Source organism: Phyllostomus hastatus, unplaced genomic scaffold (assembly GCF_019186645.2).
Source record: "Phyllostomus hastatus isolate PE091 unplaced genomic scaffold, TTU_PhHast_1.1 phas_scaffold_182, whole genome shotgun sequence".
NCBI lineage: Eukaryota > Metazoa > Chordata > Mammalia > Chiroptera > Phyllostomidae > Phyllostomus > Phyllostomus hastatus.
Window position 1 is genome coordinate 15,695,238 of NW_025334013.1, and position 16,776 is coordinate 15,712,013.

The 16,776-nt window shown below is 47.4% G+C and overlaps 1 protein-coding gene across 2 annotated transcripts in view; it reads right to left on the minus strand.

Annotated features, from left to right (window-relative positions):
* RHCE (Rh blood group CcEe antigens) overlaps positions 1–7,751 on the minus strand; it is a 34,057-nt gene extending 26,306 nt beyond the window's left edge. For both annotated transcript variants that reach the window (XM_045859495.1, XM_045859494.1), the window contains exons 1-2: positions 7,623–7,751; positions 5,540–5,554 (exon numbers count right to left, since the gene is read on the minus strand). In XM_045859495.1, coding sequence (XP_045715451.1) covers positions 5,540–5,554; positions 7,623–7,751 — 144 coding nt within the window. The remainder of the gene's footprint in view (positions 1–5,539; positions 5,555–7,622) is intronic.
* Positions 7,752–16,776: the final 9,025 nt, after the last annotated feature.

Genomic DNA, 16,776 nt, shown 5'->3' on the forward strand with positions numbered 1-16,776 from the left:
AGTTCGCAGCACGGTGCCTGGCACACGGAGAATGCTCGGTGGGTGGAGGCTGTTGCTTCACCACCACCGTCACCATCACGGCAGTGAGAACTCACCTGGTCTCCACGGGTCTCCAAAGTCTCAAAAAGCCCCCTCCGTTTACATTTAAATTCATTTGCATTGAAAAACACACACGCCTAGGGTCTAGCACATAGGGCTTGGGTGCTTGCTGATGTTCCTAATCAGACAACACCAGGATGCAGGAGGCCTCTGGGGACCTGTACCCATGCAGGGGACTTGGGGAGTGGCTGAGAAGGGGGTGTTCAGGAGGATTCAACTTCCTGTACCTTCTTCTCTGACAAGAGGGAGGAGGAGGGTGCAGGCAATGTGTCAGTTTCCGGCTGGCATCCTCCTAGGAATGGGGCTGGGCCGGAGGTGTGCAGGGCACGTTTTGTACGGGGCTTCCTCTCGGGGCGGCTCGGGCTCCTTCAGGAGCCAAGCGGAAAACCATGTGTGTGAAGGGCGCGATGCCTGCTTGGCAGTGGTGCGGCCTACAGCCAAGTGGATGCTGCACACCCCACTTTAGATATTCAAATTCAATCTTTTATTAAATGCTACTGTTTAAACAAACACCCTTGCCATTTCACAGCAACACTATAGGCATAGGGTTCAGAGTTCCTGAAGATTGCATGAATAGAGAGACCCTTCCATTTTCCTCCCATTTTATGAAGGGGACCAGAGAGAGCCTGTGACTTCCTCAGGGCCACACAGCATGCCAGCAGCAGAACCAAGCTCTGAATTCCTGGTACAGCGCCCTTCCACCAGGGTAGGCCATTTCTTGCTCTTGTTTGCCCTTGCCTGGCTAAGAGACCTTAGGCAAGTCCCTTGCCCTCGCTGGGCCTCAGTTTTCCTGTCTGTAATATGGGAGTTGGGCATGATACTCTCTAAGGACCTCACCATTCTGGAATGTTCAGAGGAGGGTATCAGTGGGTGAGGAGAGGAGGGTTGCCAGGGTGAGGGCAGAGGTGGGGCCCTGAAGATGAGAAAGTCAGAGGGCCTTGGGTGGGGGCTTCATCAGGCGCAGCTGCCACCCCTGCCAGGTCCAGGAGCTCAGGGTCTTCCTCCCCAAGACCCCACACCATCCCTCAGCCAGGGGAATGAAATTAGGGTGGCGGTTTCTGGAGCTGTTGACAGAGCCCGTTCACCCCACACTGGTCAGTAAATAACGTTCGATTTCAGGCCCCTTCTTCTTTTATCCCCTGCACCCTCCCCTGCCCTCTCCCAGCCTCCCAGGGTGCTAGGTCCACACCCGCTCCTCCCATGTCTCACTGCCCGGACCCCCACCTCAGGGCTGGGTCCCAGCTCTGGGCACCCCTGTTGATGTCAGCCGCCATCTCTTGGAGACTGGGTTACACCCACATCAGAGGCTGGTCTGATAAGCTCCTGACTCTAAGGTGTCCAAGAGTGATAAGGAATGGACGTGCTCCAGGGCCCCAGAGACTGGGCCTTGGAGGGGAGTTTTGCAGTCTAAGGCATGACTGGGAGAAAGAAAATCTAATCTGGGAGTCCAGCAGCGTGAGATGAGGCAGTAATTGCCATCACTGTAACAGCAGACACATATACGGTGCCCTCCGCACATCAAACTGTTGTTCTAAGCACCTGACAGGCTTAACCTGCAACAACCTTGTGCTATAAGGGCTTTTTATTATCCCCGTTTTACAGATGGGTAAAGGGATGCACAGGGAGATGCTGTAACTAACCCAGGTCACACAGCTAGCAAATGGTGGTGGGAGATCTGAACCCTGACCTTTTGGCTATCACCACCACACAATCTGGCCTCTCCAGGCAGTATACGTAGTGTGATGGTGAAGAGTGTGGTCTCTGAGTGAGCTTGTTAGAGTTCACAGTCTGGCTCTGCCTCCGCGCCCCAGCTTCTTAATCTGTAAAATCGGAACCTACTCGGAGGATTGCTGTGAGCCCTGAGCTCGTTGGCTCACGCAGATCACCGAACCTAGCGCTGGGTGCATGGTCAGTGTGAGTAGCTATCATCCCGTGCCTGCCACTTGTTAGCTGTGTGACTTTGGGCAAGACCATGCCTGCCCTCCCCTCTCCCCCGCCCCACCTCTGGCCTGGGTGCCCCAGCGATTCTAGCTCTGTGTTCCCACATACCCTTGCCCCTCCTCCTGGCCTGATGACACTTCAGCACCATCACCTCTGAAGCCAGGACCCCCTTCTGCCCTCAGCTCTGGGCTTGACCTCCACACGGTGCTTCCCACTGCTGGCTGGGCAGACCTCTGCAGGCCCGGGGCCAGGACCTGTCTGTGGAGCCTCATGCTGCCTTCCCCTCCCCGCACCCTCTACTCCCACCCTCACCCCCACAGCAGCCTGGGAAGAGAAAAAGAGATTTCCCAATCAGAGGAAAGCCAAAGCTAAGATGTGGAAGGCACGAGAATTTGATGGTATTCTTGAGTCACTGGCAAAGTTCCTGTTGTCTTTCCGTAGATCTCCTTCCGGCTTCCAAGGAGTATGGGGAGAGCTGGATGGTAGTCACAGCGCAGGGCCCAGGCTTGTCCCTAATTTGGCAGCCTTACAGTAGGCTCTGTGTGACAGATTTTTACAGGAATGCCCCCAGTGACTCATGCCTTCCAATGTAGACACCTCCCACCTGGGTTGGGCCTTGTGATTTGCTTTGGCCAATGGGACATTAGTAAACATAATACAAATAGAGATTTGAAAAGCACCTGCGCTTTGGGGCTTGCCCTCTGCTGCCACGTGAAGAAGTCTGGTAGCTTGCACCACCCGGGCTAGCTGCCAAACATGTGAATGAGACCATCTGAGGCTGTCTGCCCCAGTCAAATCTCCAGGCTGGAGATGCATGAGTGACCTCAGGTGAAACCACCAGAAGAACCACATTGCTGAGCCCAGCCCAAAGTGCCAAACCACAGAATCATGATCCTTGAGCAACTCAGATGGTTGTTATGTTAAGCCACTGAGTTTGGGGATGGTTTGTTATGCAGCAACAGATAACTGATACACTCTGCTTTTCTTCAGTGTCTCAGAGGCACCTCAACCCCAAGCACAAAATAGACATGTCATTGTTCACTTATTCCAAAGTCTGCCCCTCCCTGTGCCTCTCCTTTCACGAACTGGCACCTCCGTTCGCACATCTGAAGCTATCTGTGACAACTCCTTCATTTTCACCAAGCGCAGCTGATTTTATCTCTTTCTTTAATTTTGTTTTAAAGATTTTTTAAATTCATTTTTAGACAGAGGGGAAGAGAAGCAGAAAGAGAGGGAGAGAAACATCAATTGCGGGAGCCTCTTGAGCTCCCAATATTGGGGACTTGGCCAGTAACCCAGGCATGTGCCCTGACTGAGAATTGAACTGGCGACCCTTTGACTCACAGGCATGCACTCAATCCACTGTGCTACACCAGCCAGGACTGATTTTATCTCTTGAATTCAACTCTTCCTTCTCGTTTACTCCTCCCACCCATTTGGCCTCATCGTAGGTCATCCAGACCAGTGGTCATCAGAGTAGAGAACACACACCTCAGAAGATGCTCCAGACAATTCATACGGATTGCTGAAGGGGATATTAGTACTTCTAGCTTTACTTATTTTTATTTAAAAAAATAAAAAATTGAAGTCTATTAATAATAAAGGCTAATACTGTATCAGAATTTATATGTGTTAATTATTTCAGTCCTTTCAATAATTTGATGAAGTAGGGACCGTCATGTCACAGAGGTTGAAATGGAGGCAGAGAGAGGTTGAGTCATTTGCTCAAGGTCTCACAGCTAAGAAGAGGTAGAGGCTGGATGTGAACCAGTCTAACCCCAGTTGTTCTCAAAACTTCGTTAGAATCACTTTGAGAGGTTGGTAAGACAGAGTGCTGGGCCCCACCCCTGGAGTCCCTGATCAGTAGGTAGGGACCAGGGCCTGGAAACCTGTTCTTCTAACCAGTTTCCAGGGGGTGCTGGCCTGGGGGCCACACTTTGAGAACCACTGATCTACGTTATTCTGCCTCTAAAGGCACTTGGTGAAGTTTGCAGCACTGCAGATATTTAATATTTACATTAACCCAGAAGCCTCCTCCTACTTGCACAGGATGTCAGATAGCTTGGAAGCTGTCCTAGCTTTAGAAGGTGTCCTGAGGGAATATGAAGCCCTGGGAAGGGGTTAATTCGTGTTTCTCCATATTCATCAGGTTGCAACTAATTGCAGGTTTTAAAAAAAATCTTAACTCTTTATTATGGAAAATTTCCAGCACACGCACAAACAGAGAGAGCCTCCCATGGCCCGTTCCCAGCGTTGATGACTGTCCCTTAGGGTGGACCTTATTTTCGTTGTCCTTCTCCTCTTGTTCTCTTCTCTCTGCTTTTCTTTCATTCTTTCTTTGGCATAAAGTAGACCCCAGACATTATTCCATTTCAATGTGCTTCTCTAACAAAGAGGGGCTTAAATAAATCCCACTATGCTATTACCACATCTAACAAAACTAACAACAATTCCTGTGTATCTTATAATATTTATGCTATACTGATTCCCTGATGATCTCCAAAATGTTTTAATTTTTTTTATTTTTTAAAAGATTTTATTTATTTACTTTTAGAGAGAGAAGAAGGGAAGGAGAAAGAGAGGGAGAGAAACAGCAATGCATGGTTGTCTCTCACATGCCCTTTACTGGGCCCTGGCCTGCAACTCAGGCATGTGCCCTGACTGGGAATCGAACCACTGACCTTTTGGTTCCCAGGCTCGTGCTCAATCCACTGAGCTACACCAGCCAGGGCTCCAAAAAGTCTTTTTTAAGAGTTGGCTTGTGTAAATAACTTATTGTAGTTTACTTGGACTAGATTAGATTAAGTTGATTGGCAGATTAAATTACCTAGTTTTTAACTAACTAACCACAAAATGGACTAGTGGCTTAAATGAGTTTTGCAATACTTTCCCTTGTGCAAATTCTTTGTCAGTCACATTTAAGGTTTTAAAAAAATGTCAGTCTAATCAGCTGTCAAGAAGTCAGTCAACATAGTTTGAAATTATCAAGAAGACTCTGAGGAATGAATTTCCATCCACTATCAGTAATGGTTACCTTTAGACTGACATCCTCCTGATCAATAATTAGAAAATATATTTCACTTTGATCTTTCAAATTTTCTAGTTTGAATGTATCTACATTATAATGTACAAAATATATTTGTGCACCATGACATATAAATCTGGTGTGGACTAGAAAATGTTCTGGACTATAGGGAACCTATCCATTTGTATGGGGAATGCAGCCCAGCCCCTACTCGGAAAGGACAGTGGGGAGCAAGGTCGTCACATAGGAGCCACACTCACGGATAGGTTCTCCCGTGGGGAATCAGGCCTGCATTGTACCTAGGTTGCTATGAGTCTTCTTTTGCTAAAATTCCCTCACCCTGAATTGAGGCAGCAAATGCTTACTGCCTATCTCTAAAGTAACTTCCTAAAGTCTGTGCTAAACCTCCCAAGTATGGAGTGTAACCAGTTCAACCACTTTTCCCCTTGCATCTGAAACATTCTTCTCTTTGACATAATTAGCAACATCCTTTCCTCTTATCTGTAAAAGGTAATCACCTACAGGAAACCTGTGCATTGTAAACGAGGACCATCCTTGATGTAATGTGCCCAGAAAAGCAACAGAAGCCTGTCCAGGCAGGGGTCGGGGCCCTCTCTCTCACTCAGAGAGCGGCCATGCCGTCCCTTTTTTTCCACAGGACTGCTGTTATCCATGTGCATTTGTTCATCACAGCCACAGCATACAGACCCCATGGGCTGGGGTCCACATCAGTGGACAGTCTGAAAAGCCTGAAGCCACCACACCGGTGTCCCCCCTGGAGTCATGCCCCGTCTCCCACCCCCTATGCCAGCCCTGGGGCGGTCTCCTCCATCACCCGAACCCAAACTCATTACGTCCTCTTAGGTCGGCAGAATGAGGGTTGAATTCCTAACTGAACCCAGTGGGCCCACCACGCCCTGCCGCCTCCTGATGTTCCAACAACACTGCGTGGTCAAACCCCCACCTGGTCCGCTCCAGTGAGAGCACGTGCAATGGTTCCTGCTGTGCTCTTGACCTTCCGTTCTCACATGGTTAACTCCTACTGAACCTCTAAGACCTGACTGGGTAGTCACCTTCCTGCATGGCTTGTGGGCCCTCCTCTGTGCTTCCACATGGAGTGAGTGTCTGAAGACACTTTATATCTGTGGTAGCTGCACAGCACAGGAGTGAAGGACTTAGACCTGGTGCCAATCGACAGAGTTGGAATGCCGGCCCTGGCACCTGCTGGGTGTATGACAGGTGACCCTATGTCACTGTAAAATCGGGTCATGAAACATAATGGCCAAGTGTATGACACCCAGACCAGGCTGACTAAATTTAAATTGCGGTGCTTTTGCTAGCCAAGTGACCTTGGGCAAATTATTTAACATCCACACACCTGATTTCTTCATAGGAAAAACGGAGATCATAATAGTGTCCATGTCATGGGGTTATTGTGAAAGTTCAGTGAAAGCATTTAGAATAGTGCCTGGTATACAGTAAGAGCTCATTAAATATTAGCCCTAATTAGCATGTGTCTGGATCACACACTGGTTGTGATACAGGATTGAATGAATGAACGAATAAATGAATGCACTGAATCACACTGTATTGGATTGAAAAGAATTAAAGTAAGTGGAAATGAATTAGAATTGTGCCCAGGCCTTGTCTGTCTATAATACAAGGGCTCCGCTGGGCAAGACCATTGAGTCATTTAGGGGTTTCCCTCCCTGAGTCCTACTTTCCACTGCTGAGGGCCCACAGGTGCCTTCCCTTTGCTTCCAGCTGTCAGCAACACTTAGTTAATATCACTAAGTAACAAGCAAGTACTCAACCAAACTCAAGCATCAGCTTTATCTCAACAACATTGCTCAAGGAGGACTGTCCATTATCATAAACAACGTGTTGCCCACTGAGATGCTTGAAAACTTATCTCAAGTTTTGTAAAAAGCAAAAGCCACACCACTGTGGACATCCATCTTATTTACTGTTGCTGTCATCACTGTCTGAATATTTTTAGCCACATGTAAATGACCAGCCATCCTGCACTCCCCTTCAGTCATCCCTTATGGATCTGGAGGATGGAATGCAGACCCTTCAGCCTCCCAGTGAGAAGAGTCCTGTGGGTGGGGGAGGGGCAATAGAGTAAAGCCTCTAAGAGGAGGTTGGTATAGAAATGAGCAAGAGACTCAAACCAGATAACAAAAACAAAAAAACCCGACAATGTGAAATTCCTTGCCACTAAAGAGGGAGAAGTTGTGGGGAGCACAGAATTATGAAGACTATTTGGCCAGGGGAGACTGTGAGGGCACAGAAAAGGAGGCTCCTCACTCTGCCCTGACAAATCAAGGAAGGCTTCGTAGAAGAAGCGATGCCCGCGCTGGTCCTAAAAGAGAGCCTGCGTGGTTGGCGACGTCTTTGTGCAATCTGTGGAAGAAGGTGAGCGAACCCCTTTCCTTGGAGACTTGGTGGAAAGGAACACTTAGGCTCCTGGAGGACCACAGACCTCCTTTGCCCCTGCCCCTGCTTGCCTCTGCGACCACCTCTCCTCCGGGCACTCACCTTGTTCACTCCCCACGGTCTTGTGATCCTTAGAGGTACTGTCATAGTTGGTGAAAAAGAAGAAGATGAGAATGAGAGCCACCTCCAGCATTAAGGTCCACAGGGGCAGGCGGCCCCGCATAGACCTTGGGTACTTAGAGCCCATTCTGCGTGCGTCTCTGTGCATAGTTCCCCCAGCACCAGGCACTGCCCCTCTGTCCTCACACCCACGGGAGGGAGTGATGGGGAGATTCCCGCCAAAGGCCTTATCTCCAGCTGCAAGGCTGGCTCTGCTGGCCTGCCTATGGAGTTAACACAGGAGCAGAGGGACTACGACAGCGAGGGGGAAGAAATGCATGTATTCCAACACTCATTCATTCATTCACTCACTCAATCGATCATTCATTTACTTATTCATTCAACAAGAGGTTGCTGCCTTCCTACTGTAGGGCAGGCATTGTACTCGGCTTAAAAGAAGGTATCTATTCACTTGGCACCCAAACATAAGTTCACTTCCTTTAGTTTACCCTCACCATATTCCTGCAAGAAAGGCAGAGAATGGATCAACACTCCTGTTCTACAAATGGGGAAACTGAGGCTCAGAGGAGGCTTTGGATTGGCAAAATTTCTCTTTAAAGCCTTATCACATGTCAGCATCCAGTGAGCTCTTAATAAGGATGTATTAAATGAGAATGAATGGATGCATGAAAGCAAAGTGTAATACTAGGCTCTGGGGAGGATATAGGGAGGTCCCCTGGAGAACTAACTCCTCAGAGTTACATAGCTGAAATATGCATTTGAATCTGTACTTAAATCTACTTGTTTCTAAATCTCTTAAGGGGAAGTGGGAGAAAAGAAAGGAGCCTTGGATCCAGCTCTAATAAAAACCCGGCAGGAGTCCTGATCCAGTAATGGGCAAAAGCTGCCCCCACCTCTGGTCACCTCCTCACAGAGCAGCCCAGGACTCTGCTTGGGGCGTGAGCACCACGGGGCATTGAGGGGGGCCACTGGCCTCAGCATCGCCAACTCACAGTGCTGGACATCCCTTGAAATGGGATTTAGACTACCTGCTTTCTAACTCCGACCCTGCAGCTAATTTCTCCTATGGCCCACATGCCACAGCAGAAAGTCTGACGTATAATAAGCATCGAGAAAGGAGGAAGAGAAGGAGAGGGAGGGAAGAGGGGAAGGAAGGAAGGAAGGAAGGAAGGAAGGAAGGATAATTTCCTTATCTTTTACACTGGCCCCAGCCACTGGCCAGTATAGACTGAATTTGTGGGGCCCCAGAGAATAAAGCTAGGCTAGGAGCTGCCGGGAGGCAGATTTTGTCCCGCCATGAGTGGATCTTCATTGATCATTACAGCTGCCCAATGAGAGAGAGTGCTCATGAGGTAGTGAGCACCTTGTCACTAGAGGAATACAAGCAGAAGCTGATGGTTACTTGTCACAGATGTCCGGAAAGCGATTCATTCATACATGGATGGCAGCAGATTTTAATCACCCAATATAATCTTGTCATTTTATGTTCCGATGAAGAAACTAAGACCCAGAAGGCCATACAGTCAGTTGACCTCACTTCTTGCACAGTGCAGCTTTATTTAAAAGCAGAAAAAAATGAGAATAACCTAAATATCCAATAATAGGGGACTGGTTAAGTAAACCACAGGCACACACTTTGCCACCAATACGATGGTTCTGAACACATGTGGAAAAATCCAGAGGAAAATGTTTTTTAAGGTTTATCAAAAGTGGCGCAGAGGGTATTCTATTTGGTGAAAAAGCAGGTTACAGAACAGCGTGTATGGTATATTCCCACTTTTGTAAAATAATAATGAAACAACATGTTAATGCACGCCCGGGGGAAAATGTAGCTGCAAACCACTAACACTGGTTACTTCTGTTTTAGATGTTTTCGGGGGCGAACACTTACTAAGCGTTTACCATGGTATTTACCAAGTTGCTAGGCACTTAACGCGTGTAAACTCAGTCATGAACTGTGAGATGGGAACTATTAGTCTTACGTTGCAAATGAGGAACCTGAGGTGCAGAAAGATTAAGTGACTTGCCCAGGTTTACAGGGCTGGTAAGTAGTAGAGCAAGGATTTAATCCCAGGCCGTCTGACTTGTGCGTCTGGGTGTTTAGCCAATTGACTCTATCCCGGATAACTTCTAAGTCTTCTTCCATTTCCAAAAGTCTAGGGATGGAGGACTCTGAGCCCTCTGCTACCTCAACAGTAAATAAGGGAGCAGGTGTCCCGACTCCTAGTCTCCATTCCCTTCATGGCCACTCGGTTCTGATTTCTGGCCTTTTTCTGGCCATCGGCATTTTTTTTATGACCTGGGTACCCTAAGAAGGGAGTCCCCTGTGTGGGGGGAAAAAGCGAATGTGACCCTGCTGGCCTGGGTCCTGTACCAGCAGCTTGTAAAGCAGACAGCTAGACCTACCTAAGGGGCACCAGGCATCCCTTATTTATAGTTCAGCCAGATGAGCACAAGATTTCCAGTCGCCAGCAGCCCCTGTGCCTGGAACCTCCAGATGGTTGTGTTTACCAGCTGACAAACTCAGTGTGAATGGCAGCTGGTTCCACAGCCCTCCAAACCCCTGTGCATCCCGATCCTCAGTGAGGGCCTGGCTGCTTGACAAGAGGGCCAAGCTGCTCGCTGAACAGAGAGAGCTTTAGTTAATAAGGGAGATTCCCACCCCTCATGCTGTTGGCCTCTTGCAACAGATTTGTTCAAAGGGGAGTTTTCTCTCTCCTCCCCTGACTCTTGCAAAAGGCCCCTGTTTTCTGACAGCACTTCCAGGTTGTCGGCAGATCACCCAGGAGAAAAAGCACATGGGATTTAGAGCAGCTATGTCGTCAAACACGTAGAGTTAAATGTTATCTGTTGGGTCTAGGTGGGAGGCGAATGGCTTCACTGAGCAAACCTTTCAATGTTTTTTGTATATGTTTGAAATTTTTCGTAATACAACCCTGAGAAAAGAGCACTGTGCACCTGCTACTCCCTCTGCCTGAAAGAGTCCTCCCAACAGATATCACCAGGAGAACGGGGGCTTTTGACTGTTTTATCTTCAGCACCTGGTGCTCGGTCCACAGTAGGTGATTAATAAATACTTGGTGAATGACTAAGAGCTGCCATTTCTGGAATGCCAAGCACTGGACCAAGGTTTTTGCATACATTATTTCATTTAATCTCCCCCTCAAGCCTGCGGGTGTAGGCATCCTCACACCTGCTTCACAGGTGAGGAACGCGCTGCTCGGAGAGATGCTGTGAACACCCAGTCACATAGCGAGCCCATGGAAGAGCTGGGACCCAGCCCACATCCATCCCACGCCACGGCTTGCGCCATTAACTACGTTACAATTCTGCCTGCCCTTTACCAAACCATTTGCAGCTGCAGTGTCCTTATGAGTCAAGTGAGATGAGTTGCTCTGCCTTCCCACAGGATTATTATTCTTGTAAATATAAGAATACACGAGCATGCTTGGCACCTGTGTTGTAGAAATGAAGGTGAGCGACTGACGTCATGACGGCAGCCTCCAGGGCTGAATGACCAGGTGTGATGAATCAGGTCAGATGGACTTGCAGCTTTCACATGTGGTTGTGCATTTTACGTAAAAGCAGGACTCTGTGAGAATACCCACCACGCCCTCCTCACCTGAGTAAGACATTGTAAAACTCAGTCAAGGGCAATGACCAAGGGGATAAGTGGTCCCTCCATTGTCCCTCACAGAAGCCTGTCCATACCGAGGGTATGATATTGCTCTGGGCACACTCTGGTTCAAGTGTGGCTAAGTCAACGATTCATTCATTTAACAAACATGAGCTTCAGGGTAGGGCAACCTGGGTTCAAATCCTACCTCTGCTGTGTGACTGTGGGTAAGATGATCCCTTTGTCTGTTTCTTCATCTGTAAAGTGGAGGAAATCAGCATCAGTCTCGTAGGGTGCTTGTGACGATTAGATGGGGTAGTTCACATAAAGTGTTGGATGTGTAGAAAATGTTCCATAAATGTTAATAGTTATTATTGCACAAGCTTGCTGCGTTTACTCTAGAAAACTGAAAATGCAGGAATGCATAAAGCTCACATAAACATCCACGATTTCAGAATCTCCAAAAAGCAGCTCTACTTCTTTAGGCACATATTCTTTCAGAATTTTTTTGATTCATGTGAATTCATTTTTGTCCCTACAAAAATGGGATTATATAGCGTCACTGTTTGGTAGCTTGATTTTTTTTCATGAACAGTAGATCAAAAGCAGTTTCCAAGCCAGGAAACTCTTTCCACAGCACTGCAGCATGCAGGCTAAGAGCACAGAGCACAGGCTCTGACACCAGACTTCCTGAGTTTGAATCCCAGCTCTATCACACTTACTGTGCAACCTTGGGCAAATGACTTCACTGCTCTGTGCCATAGTTTTCTCATCTGTGATATTGCACCAGTTACAATCTCTGCTTCATAGAGTTGTTGTGAGAATTGCATCAAAAGGCATACAGGACCCGGAGCAGTGACTTAACCCAGCAAGCGCTACGTGTCATCAGTCTCTATGCTACGCTGACTTCCGTGGTGAGAGTGTGTGATCATTTGTTAGACCAGCCCCTTTTGTTAGATAGCTGTGTGATTTCTATCTGGTTTCCATTCTAAACACTACAAAGAACATTGTCTATGAACAGGGTTCTCTGGGGGATACAGATACATGTATCCAAGTGGCCATCTCAATGTCTGAACTTTTCTGTGACCACTGGGGTGGAGCAGGAATGAAACTTGAGGCAGTTGGGCCAGCTCTGTGTGGTGGGCTTGAGGGGGTCACAACTGCTGAAAGAGGTGGGAATGCAATTTCCTTATTCGTAAATCAGGGTGTGATGATGTGTCTCTAGGCTATCCTGAGCTTGGTTGAAGCTCAAGTTCAAATTCCAACCCGTTGCCCATCAGAAGTCCTAGGAAAAGAGGAGGGATAGACCTGAATTCCTGTCTGGTCCTTAGTCTTTTGAACGAGAGCAAATGAGCTGCCTTCTCTCTTTTACTCATCTGTAAAATGGTCACTGCTGATCTCCCCTTGTTTCTGGATGGTGGCAGAGGTGTGGGAAGCTGGGGGGACTCTGTAGCAGGCCAGCCTCATCTCAGGCCAGTTCTGTGCCCTTAGTATCCTGAAGGGCCATTTCAGGGCTCAGAGAGAAAAGGCTGGCATTTGGCTAGAGCTAAAGGACCTTGTGCTGGGGTGGATCAGGAAAAGAGAGGGTCCAGCTAGGGTGGGAGGAGGGAGAAGGGAATGGAGAAGGGCATTCTTTTTTTTTTTTAAGATTTTATTTATTTATTTTTTGAGAGGGAAGGGAGGGAGAAAGAGAGAGAGAGAAACATCAGTGTGCGGTTGCTGGAGGCCGTGGCCTGCAACCCAGGCATGTGCCCCAACTGGGAATCGAACCTGTGACACTTGGGTTTGCAGCCTGCGCTCAATCCACTGAGCTATGCCAGCCAGGGCAAGAAGGGCATTCTTACTGTTGCCTGTGCTTGGGCTCTTGGCAAGAAGGCCACTCCCATCATTCCACTCCAGTCAATCACCAGACCAACAGCATCTACCAACAGCCATCTACAGGTGCCAGAGCATGCACCTATAGCATCAAGGCTTGGTCTGGTTCAGCTTGTGCCTTAAACTAAATTCATCTACCATACCAAGTGCATGACCTTGTTTTCTCTGAGCCTCAGTTTGTTCTCATCTGAGAAACAATGGGGCTGACATGACCTGCTTCTAAACATAGGGTTAGAAGCAGAGGGATCTTGGATAGGATGGACACGTGACTAAACTAAGGACCCGATGAGTTGGCATCTGAATTGGGACTGGAACCCATACCTCCAGATTGATTTTTCTGGGGCCATCACCCTGAGATTCTCTTTACCCTTTCTCTGCTCCCATGGAGTCCCAAGCCCAACAGTAATTCTTAGCCACACTCTCTGATAGCTCCCAGCTGCTCCACACTTCTGCCAGAGTGTGGAATGCCCTTGTCAGGAACCCATTTGATGGTAGGCTGTAGGGAACCTGTCTGTGTGGCAGTGGTGAATGTAGCCCAGTCCCTGATTCGGAAAACGGACGGGGAGCGAGGTCAGCACACAGGGGCCAAACCCAGGGACAGGTTTTCCTGTGGGGAATCAGGTCTGCATTGTACCTAGGCTGCTTTGAAGCTTGCTTTTTGCTAAAACTCCCTCACCCTGAATTGAGGCAGCAAATGTCTACTGCATATCTTTAAAATGGCTTCCTAAAGTCTGTGCTAAACCTCCCAAGTATGGAGTGTAACCAGTTCAACCACTTTTCCCCTTGCATCTGAAACATCCTTCTCTTTGACATAATTAGCAACATTCTTTCCTTTGTTATCTGTAAAAGGTAATCACCTACAGGGAACCTGTGCATTGTAAATGAGGACCATCCTTGATGTAATGTGCCCAGAAAAGCAACAGAAGCCTGTCCAGGCAGGGGTCGGGGCCCTCTCTCTCACTCAGAGAGCAGCTATACTGTCCCTTTTTCTCCACAGGACTTCTGCAGTCCGTGTGCATTTGTTCATTGCAGCCACAACACACAGACCCCACGGGCCGGGATCCCCATCAGTAGGCTAGACCTGTGGACTCCAGAAAGCTGGCACGTGCCCCTAGAGCCTCTCTCATTTTTTTCTCTGGATTATTCACCTGTCTGTACCACAGTGTGCCAAGACACTGTCCTAGACAATAGGGACACAGAGGGGAGTGGGAAGAAAAATACAGGTTTAGCCCCTAACCTCAAGGAGTTGTCTGTCTTGATCTCTGGCCCAGATAATCTGGAACCTTGAAGTCATAGAGATGAAAGCTATTCAGATACGTGCTCCCCGTGGAATCTGGAGCCAGGATCCAGGATCTCACAATGTACCCATCCACAGCTTACCCTTCAGATCCTTTTACAATGATAGGCAGTCTTGGTGAAAGTTTGAGCTGAGTTTATCCCTGGTTACCCAGTGCCACTTTATCAACATGCCAGAGTACAGGCAAGGAATGAAAAACAAGTATCTTATTAACAGTAATTACTTGCTGTCACCTACTGAATGTCTGGCCCTGAAGTTCATTATCCCGGAAGCCTTAAAACACACCTGAGTGGAAACAGAGGCTCCAAGAGATTCTGTAATTTGCCCCAGTTAGTAAGTGGCCCAGCTGGAATTTCAATCTTGGTCTGAAGAAGCAGGTACTCTTGCCATTTTTCTAAACTGCATCTCTGCAGGGTATGAATCCACTCCCCAAGAAGCTTTTCAGATGGACAAGTCTCACCCAAGAAACCACAAATTAAGAGCAGTACTGATGGAGATGATGCTCTGTGTAAACGCAAGGTTGGGAAGGAGGGAAGACAAGGTCATAGTGGGTTTGAGGACAGTGAGCAGATAAGGCTTGTTTGCCTGGGTAGGCCTGGAAAAGGAGAGCGGGGCCCTGCTGTGACCAGCTCTGGTGCTGTAATAAAGAAAATGGGTTTTATCTTTTAGGCACTGAGGGACACTTGAAGATTTGTGAGCAGGAGAAAGTAACAGAGAGAGGTTGACAATGCATTTGGTATAAATGACCAGTTCCTCCTTGGGGTGGGTATTGATTAAAGGCGTGTTCACAGGGCAGGGAGAAGTCTATCCATCCTGGGGCAAAACAAGATGCCATCTACCTCCTGGAATTTTACTTTATTATTTATTTATTTATTTATTTATTTTAAAATATATTTTATTGATTATGCTATTACAGTTGTCCCATTTTCCCTCCTTCATTCCCCTCTGCCCTGCACACCCCCTCCCATACACATTCCCCCCGCCCCCCTACTTTAGTTCATGTCCATGGGTCATACATATAAGTTCTCTGGCTTCTACATTTCCTATACTATTCTTAACCTCCCCCTGTCTATTTTCTATCTACCATGTATGCTACTTATTCTCTGTACTTTTTCCCCCTCTCTCTCCCTCTCACTCCCCTGCTGACAACCCTCCATGTGATCTCCATTTCTGTGATTCTTTTCCTGTTCTAGTTGTTTGCTTAGTTTGTTTTTGTTTCTGTTTTAGGTGTGGTTGTTAATAACTGTGAGTTTGTTGTCATTTTACTGTTCATATTTTTTATCTTCTTTTCTTAGATAAGTCCCTTTAACAATTCATATAATAAGGGCTTAGTGATGATGAACTCCTTTAACTTGACCTTATCTGGGAAGCACTTTATCTGCCCTTCCATTCTAAATGAAAGCTTTGCTGGAAAGGGCAATCTTGGATGTAGGTCCTTGCCTTTCATGACTTCAAATACTTCTTTCCAGCCCCTTCTTGCCTGCAAGTTCTCTTAAGAAATCAGCTGACAGTCTGATGCGAACTCCTTTGTAGGTAACTGTCTCCTTATCTCTTGCTGCTTCTAGGATTCTCTTCTTCATTTTAATCTTGGGTAATGTAATTATGATATGCCTTGGCGTGTTCCTCCTTGGGTCCAACTTCTTTGGGATTCTCTGAGCTCCCTGGACTTCCTGGAAGTCTATTTCCTTTGCCAGAATGGGGAAGTTATCCTTCACTATTTGTTCAAACAAGTTTTCAACTTCTTGCTCTTCTTCTTCTCCTTTTGGAACCCCTATGATTTGGATGTTGGAATATTTAAAGATGTCCTGGAGGTTCCTAAGCCTCTCCTCATTGTTTTTGAATACTTATTTCTTCATTCTGTTCTGGTTGAATGTTTTTTTCTGCCTTCTGGTCCACACCATTGATTTGAGACCCAGTTTCCTTCCCATCACTGTTGGTTCCCTGTACATTTTCCTTTATTTCACTTAGCATAGCCTTCACTTTTTCCTCTATTTTGTGACCATACTCAACCATTTATGTGAGCATCCTGATTACCAGTGTTTTGAACTGTACATCTGATAGGTTGGCTATCTCTTTGTCTCTTAGTTGTATTTTTTCTGGAGCTTTGATCTGTTCTTTTGTTTGGGCCTTTTTTTTTTTTTTGTCTTGACACACCTTTTATGTAGTGAGGGGCGGAGACTTAGGTGTTCACCAGGGTGGGGCAATCCCATCACTGCAGTCCAAGAGGCAGCAATGGTGCTTGCTCCAGTCTCTGCTGGTTTTCAGTCACTTCCCCCACTACCCACAATCAAATTGGGCCCTTCTGGTGCTGATTCCCGGGTGGGTAGGTTTGTGCACATTCTATGACCCTGTGGGTCTCTCCAA